This window comes from Fistularia commersonii, chromosome 10 (assembly GCF_037954325.1).
Source record: "Fistularia commersonii isolate RoL2024-O1a breed Wild chromosome 10, RoL_Fcom_v1.0, whole genome shotgun sequence".
Taxonomy (NCBI): Eukaryota; Metazoa; Chordata; class Actinopteri; order Syngnathiformes; family Fistulariidae; genus Fistularia; species Fistularia commersonii.
In genome coordinates this window covers 6,391,263-6,399,016 of record NC_141293.1, presented here as the reverse complement: position 1 = coordinate 6,399,016, position 7,754 = coordinate 6,391,263, and the positions used below count along the sequence as shown (strand labels likewise).

Here is a 7,754-nt window from a genome sequence, read left to right as displayed (position 1 = left end):
TTTTGGTTTCTTCTGCTCCGGATTGTAATCCATGATCTACAGCAGCCGTGGAGCTCTGGTCCACCAACCTTCTAGACCAGGGGTGTCAAACTCGAGGCCCATGGGCTGGATGAGGACCGTGAACAGGTTTAATACGGCCCACAAAGCTAAAAAATACCAGGTTTGAGGAGTGAATTGAACAATAGGTACATAACAGTAGTTTATATGTCATAATTTTACCCATCCGGCCCACCTTAGAATAGATTTTCCTCTGTGTTGCCCCTGAGCTAAAATGAGTTTGACACCCCTGTTCTAGACCTTGTGGGAGGAAAGGCCGTGCCATCCCAGCGCTCTGTCCACTGGACCAGACAAAGATACATGTTTCCCCCTCAATCTTTACTGTGGCTGCAAGCTGCACAGTCTGGCAGACCTTACCCGAAGACCTTGGAGAGACGACTATGTTTCAAGATCGGTCTCTCGTCCGCGGTGATTTATTCAGAGGACACCTCACTTCTGCCAGCAACCGCACATCCATTGCGAGTCCTCATTAGCCAGATGCGCTAACAAGCCAGCTGACGCAACTGTAATGGGAACCAATTCTTCCTTCACTCAAATGCTGCGTCACTGATCAGCTCGTTGACAAGGCTAGTATCAGTATCTGGGCAAGCATGACCCATTGATCAGTATTCTATGAGCGTTGTAATGCTGTTCTCCAATCGTGCCTTGCCCGATCACTTTATTCCCTTGCCATCGCTGTTGTTAGCTCTCTAACGTCGTAGCATCATGGCTGCTTTTCTAATTATTTCTCTTCTTCCTTTTCTTTCACCACACCAGGCGGTGGCTTTTGGACTACAACCGCTACCATTTAGATACTTTTTCATCAAGGTCGCCATTTTGTTTTTTTTCTGAGGACGCCGCTATTTTTGCAGTCCTTTCACACACACACATTTTGGATTGTTAAACTATAAAATTCTGTTCAAAGAGGAGTTTCCTGGTATTTAGTGAGCGTATATTGTGAACAGACTGTGTGACAGGGCCTATTCATCTAAAATATCATTGTTGAATGTTGACATTTTCAAGCTTTGCTGGTGGTGCCCTGAACAAAGGTTAATATCATTAAGTTTATGATATTCCAGTCAGCTTTGATTAATAACTAATAATCATTGATAATTATTAGTTATTCCTCGTAATTAATTCTAACTCCAAATGGTGCCCCACAAGGCTGGAGAAAACTGGAAAGTTGCAATGAGAGGGTGAAGGGTTGGATGATTGAAAGCTGATTGGTTCAGGGTTAAAGCCCATCTGGCCTCAGTTCCTCAGGTTCCAGGAGCTAACTTGGAACTCCTCTATGTTCTCATAGGTGTTGCTCCCTCGTGTCTGTTTCTGGGAGCTGGACCAGCTCGGCCATGGCCCCGGGTGAGTAGTAGACACCCAGGCCAGCGTAAAGCGGCTGGGCAAAGCTTGTCCGAACTCGGTGGAGCAGGGTCATGGTGTCGGAGACGTCGTAGAAGCAGAGGAGGCCGGCGCCATGGTCTAGGTACACCCCAACCCGGGAAGAGCGTGGCCCTGACACAGGCGCCGGGACCTGGTCGTGCCAGAACTTGTAGCTCCTCTTGAAGCAGTCCAGCGCCCAGGAACGCGGGTTCAACCCGAACACACTCTCATTGCCATGGCCAACCCTGTGGATATTCCCATAGGCCACAGCCACACACACCCTCCAGCCGCTCCACGCCACCTCCCAGTAGCAGCGTCCCGTCAGGACCTCCCGGCCCAGAACCTGCCAGTCGTAGCAGAAGCGGGCCGGGTGTGGGGGGTAGGCTTGGTCCCAGCGGGTATTGGTGACCCTGCGGTTCTGCTCACTGAGCAGCAGGCGGGTGTTGGCTGTGTCCGGGTCCAGGGTGATCCGGCGCCAGAAACGCAGGAAGCCAGCACGGGAGTCAGGCTCACCTTGGGGGGGGTCCGTCTGCAACAGGGGGCTCCACCTGTCCTTCAGGAGGTCCAGGAGGAGCAATCTAGTCTCCAGCAGGGCCTCCGTCACTCCCTGGAAGTAGGCTGGAGGGCAGGCAGGGCCGGAGTTGGCGGCGGGGAAGAGGACAGGGCCAGGGAGCACAGCATTACCCGGGGGGGCCTCGCCTCTCAACAGTCCCTCCAGTGCCTGGATCTCCCATTGCAGCTTGTCCAGGAGCTCCTCCACCCGGGTCACCTCGCTCTCCTGCCGTGCCCGGACCTGGCTGCACAGGTCATCACGGTGCCGCCGCAGGAGGCAGAGCATCCGGCCCAAGGCCTCCTGTGATTGGCTGGCCTCCCGCTCTGCCCGCAGGTCCAGCGCCTCCTCCTCTCGCTGCAGCCTCCTCAGATCCGCCTGCCGCTCTCGGATCCGGAGGCGGACAGAGCTCCAGCTCTCCACCGCCTCGGCCCGCCCACCATCGCCACCGTCCATCACTGCCCGCCACCAAGGCCCCACCCGCTTTTACAAGGTCCCAACTGGCAGCAAACACACAGCTGCTCCACAGTGTCACAGCCCCGCCCTCACGGTGGGGGGGGGAGGCGCCCTGTGTGACATCAGCAACCAGGACATTGAGCTGTGATTGGTTGGTGAGGACCTCCACCCCCCCATCAGCTATGAGTTCACATGACCTCAGAACTGATAGGAAGATGTGTATGTGTATGTGTATGTGCATATGTATATGTGTGTATGTGTGTGTGTGTGTGTGTGTGTGTGTGTGTGTGGGTGTGGGTGTGGTTTTAATGACCTGTTTTGTCCACCATTGTCACATCAGTTTGTGACAGTTAAGGTTATTTTTGTACACTCTGGTGCGTGTTCGAGTTGTGTCACACATATTACTGATTTCACCCCTACACACACACACACACACACACACACACACACACACACACACACACACACACACACACCTGATTCGTGACAGCCTGGACAGGAGAGGAGGACTAGAACAACCAGCAAACATCTGGTGAAGAACCTGAGATGAGGAACATAACCCCTGTCCAGGTGTGATGAACGAGCGGGTATTTAAAGCACCACTCCCAGGGAGCGACCAATCAGCGAGCGGTTCCTGACAGATGGGCGGGGCTCCACTCCGCTGCGGCGGGTCGGAGAGCGAGTCCGGGGGGGGGAGAGATGGAGAGACGGGACCGGGAGGACCTGGAGGAGCCACTGTCGTCCGACCTGTACGTCGGGTCATAGCCTCTGAAATCACCCATCACTGACATAACCCATCATCGGGATAGCGGAACATCACCGGGACATCACCGAGGCAGAGTACAGGGGCATTACCCCGCCATGCCGGTCCGCCGGGGCCACGTGGCCCCCCAGAACACCTTCCTGGACACGATCATCCGGAAGTTCGAGAACCAGAGTAAGTGACTTCATACACCCTGTGCGTGCGCGCGCGTGTCCTCGTGCCATTTTTCACCTGCCGGTATCGGTGATGGAGACGCTCAGCTAGGACACGCGCTCTTTAGTGTCTTCATCGGGGGTTACCGATTCATGACAATTATTTCTAGACTAATGATATTCTATTCATAGGACACACACTGGCGCGCACACACACACTCATTCACTCACAAACACGCGCGCACAAACATTCACATAAACACACACACAAATGCCAACTTTTGCTGTCATAAACAGACACAGACACGCTCAGGAATGTTTCCAGCTAACGTTCTTGAAGTAGGAAGAAGGTCTCCCAGTCTACAGACAGGGAGGGGGTGTGGGGGGTGAAGAGTGTGGACTGTGTTCTTCAAACTGTCCCTCAAAGCTGTAGATTGATGATTAAAAACATCTCTGCTGGATCTCAAAAAGGTAGAACTTGGAGTTGATTGGAAGATGGAGATCAGACAGAGGTTGGTCCTCTGGTCTGGTAGAACCTGCTGGGAGGAGGTTCAGGACCGTAGAGCCCTGTGCCGAGCTCTGGGTTCTGACCCGTGGACCTTCAGTCCACAGCCAGGAGGGGAGAGGATCCAAACCCAGGTCTGAAATCTTCAGCCAGAGGAACCGAAGAATGGAGCCACAAACCAAACATCACGTCTGATACTAGACTATTCAGTCGTTGTATGTGTGTGTGTGTGTGTGTGTGTTTGTAGGGGTCTGTTTATCCCCAATCCCCCAACCAAGTACAAATTAGATGAATATAATCTGCTGAGCTCATATCATATCATACCCCCCACCCGCACTGACACACACACACACACACACACACACACTGTGGGCAGATAGTCCATACCTCTCAGAAGAAGCAGCCTCAGTTAAGGAGGGATTCAACCTGCTCAGCAGTTTCAGTCCCGATTGATAAGCCTCTTTCTAATCAATAATAAGTGATCAGCAGCTGTCTGATCATTAATTATTGATCAACCTATTTCTGATCAATATTTATTGATTAGCCTTTTTCTGATCAATGACATGAAGCGGAATGACCAGAAAGTGGTTGATCAAAAGTAATTGAGAAACCACCTCCTCCTGAATTTACTGTTGTTTTTCACCCAATTGCAGACCTGGGGCTTGATGACCGTGGGGCTAGGGGGGAGGGGGGGGGGGCTAGCAGATCTGGGACTAGTGGGGTGAGGACCTAGCAGACCTGGGGCTAGCCACCCATGGGTATAACAGGGTGGGGAGCCAGCAGACCTGAGGCTGGCAGGGTGGGGAGCATGCAAACCTGGGGCTAGTAGGCTAGGGGGCTAGCTTGGGTAGGTTGCAGACCTGGGGCTTGCAGGCTGTGTAACTGGCATAAAAAGGTACTGGTCAACACCAGACAGAAGGTCCAGGGAACTGAAGAAGTCCAGGACCTGGAGTGCTGCTCTAGTGTCCTTCTGGGTCAGTAGAACCCAAACAGGAGGGGGACTAGAACACATACGGTTGTCAAGGGTGACGGTGGATGCCACAGGGGGTTGTTACATCGTGAGATGTCATTGTTGCCTTCAGAACCCGGGACCACTGCAGAGCAGAGGGTTTCTAGAGATCTTTCAGAGCTCCCGGAGTAGAACCATAATGGCCACCTGTTCTCCGGTCCGTCATTGACCGGCTATTGTCCTCTGCGTCCCCTCCCGCCCCCCCGCAGATCGAAAGTTCATCATCGCGAATGCTCAAGTGGAGAACTGCGCCATCATCTTCTGCAATGACGCTTTCTGCGCGATGTGCGGCTACAGTCGGGCCGAGGTCATGCAGAAGCCATGCACCTGCAGCTTCCTGTACGGCCCCACCACCCGCCGGCCTGCTGTGGCCCAGATGGCCAAGGCCCTGCTGGGCGCAGAGGAGCGCAAGGTGGAGATCTCCCTCTACACAAAGGACGGTAGGCTCACCCTCGACTCCTCACTGTATGGTTTGATGTGTTGGCATGCGGGAATGATCGGTCCGTCTGGTCCATTCAGGCCAGGGAGCCGGGTGATTCGTCCCTGGTGATGACAGCAGGAAGTAGAATTCACATTCGAGAAGTAGAATATACATTCAGTTGGGGGTGGGGGGTGGTCTGGGGGGGATGGGGGGTGTAGGGATGTGCCGGATGTTCCCGGATGTTCACAGGTGTGATTGCATACAATTATTCAAAATCCCCCACCCCCCGCGAGGGCCTCGCTCGTGTACGCATGCTCGTGCATGTCATGTCGTAGCTGCTGGGAGAATGCAGATGGAGAACTGGAGGAGATAATTAAAGAACCTGGTTTATTTCTGGCTCTGAATATGGATCTCCAGACTTCCAGAACGGGGACGCTCTCAGTTGCAGTTCAGACGCAGGAGGTTCCACATCCCTATCAATTCACTGAGGATCATCTGCATGCATCTGGAGACACTTTGACTTCAAGAGGTCTTCACCCCTGGTTCCTCTGTAACCTCTGACCTTTGAACCCCAACTCTGGTCAGGAAGACCTGTCTCTACACTGGAGAACTTGCAGGGACTACACTGGAGAACCAATGGGTATTTGATGAGCACTTCAAACCTGTACCTCAGCTCCTGTCCTTCAGCTGCTCCTGAGATGGTTTCACCTGTACACCTGGTCATTATTGCTTTTGCCTTGAGACATGTCGTCATAGGAACGGCTGTGCCGGACAGGCATCGGGTGAAGCTGCTGACGCAGCACCTCCCCCACCACCTCCACCTCCTGCTTCCCTGCTCTGGAAAGGAGAATAGAAAGAATATCATTAGCATTAGGTTCTCCATGTTCTGCTGACGGTTCCTCTCCCCATTAGTGGAACCATCCATCTCCCTGATTCTCCTTGAAGGACAGAACCTCCAGAACCCTGAGGGGTTCAGGTCCTCAGGATCCACTGACACAGCTCTCCAGAACCCCATCTTCTCCCATGGTGTGTCAGAACCGGTGGTGTGGCAATCACTGCCTGGGTTCTCTCCATGTTCTCCTGCCTGGGTTCTCTCCATTGACAGATTGACAAGTAGCCTGCTAGTATCTGGGTAAGATTCCTGTTTCAATGGTTCTCCCTTTGTTCTTGTCCCTTGAGAAGGTTTCAAAGAGAGCATTGATCTTCTGATCCCCATTTCCAGCTTTGCAGTTCTCACTCACACCATGAGCTCTCACTCACATCATTCTCATCAGTGTTACTACCACTTGCGCAGTACTGTAGGGGTCCGCTGACACACTCACACACACACACACACACACACACACACACACACACAACCTCTCGTGTATCTTCATCCTAACAGTCCACTGATGTCACTCAGGGATACTTGACCATTTTGACTTACACACACACACACACACACACACACACACACACACACACACACACACACACACACACACACATACACCATGTAACAAGCTTTCCAAATGAAGGGCACCGAGGATAAGGAGGATTATGAGTTAAAGGGGGAAGGAAACCTTCAAGACCCCCCAGGAGTCCATGGAGAGAGCTTGTGGAGAACCTAGGCAGGAGATCCTGGAGCAAACACACAAGGAGAACCCCCTTCTTCAGAGCGCGGATCACTAATATTGATCCAAATGGATTTATGGATCTAATTTTTCCTGCCAGCAGCCTGCATGAGGTTCTTCTGAAGTTCTCCGCGCAGAATCTCACCTGACCGGAAGACAGGTCTCCCAGTAACATGTGCACAGACGATGGACGACGCCAGCGTCTCAACAGAATCACGTGGAAGTCATGCTCTGTTTGACTCAATATGACCTTCTAGAGGAGCACATCTGCAGAAATTAGGTTCCAGCAAGGAGGTGACAGCCTGAGGAAAAGGGGCATTTCTATTCGAGATGAGAAGACACAACTCAGAGATCTTTGTTGTTGTTTTTTCCTAAAGGTCTCAAAGCGTCAGCTTTCGAGGTTCAGTGGAACTCAGAGGGGCTGGGTTCTCTGAGGGTTCTTCCCATGTTCTCCAAATGTTTTTCTGCCTGGTTCTCTTGGGGTTCTCTGAGGGTTCTCTGAGGTTTTCTGAGAGTTCTCTTGGGATTCTTTGAAGGTTCTCTGGGGGTTCTATGAGGGTTCTCTGAGAGTTCTCTCCTTTAATGTGTGTTCAACTCTCATTCATTCTTTCTTGAAATCATTGTGATACCATGACAGTAGCTGTCTAACTAACCAGATTACTCTATCAAACTAATCACATTACTTTTGTAAATTAATCCAATTACTTTGTATAACAAATCTTATTGGTAATAAATCAGGTTACCAAGTTAACCAGAAGCTCTTCCTGGAAGTTGTTTAGTTCCCAGGGTTTGGAAACTGCAGGTGAGCAGATGCCCTTCTGTGGCCCTGCCCCCCTTCTGGGGCCCTGGCCCTGGGTGGGGCTTCACCCTCT

The 7,754-nt window shown here is 52.1% G+C and overlaps 1 protein-coding gene across 1 annotated transcript; it reads right to left on the bottom strand.

Annotated features, from left to right (window-relative positions):
* Positions 1–70: 70 nt before the first annotated feature.
* On the bottom strand, positions 71–2,419 carry LOC147230182 (tripartite motif-containing protein 14-like). Its single transcript, XM_086154401.1, has one exon. The coding sequence runs from the start codon at positions 2,417–2,419 to the stop codon at positions 1,334–1,336; it is 1,086 nt and encodes a 361-aa protein (XP_086010527.1). The 3' UTR covers positions 71–1,333.
* Positions 2,420–7,754: the final 5,335 nt, after the last annotated feature.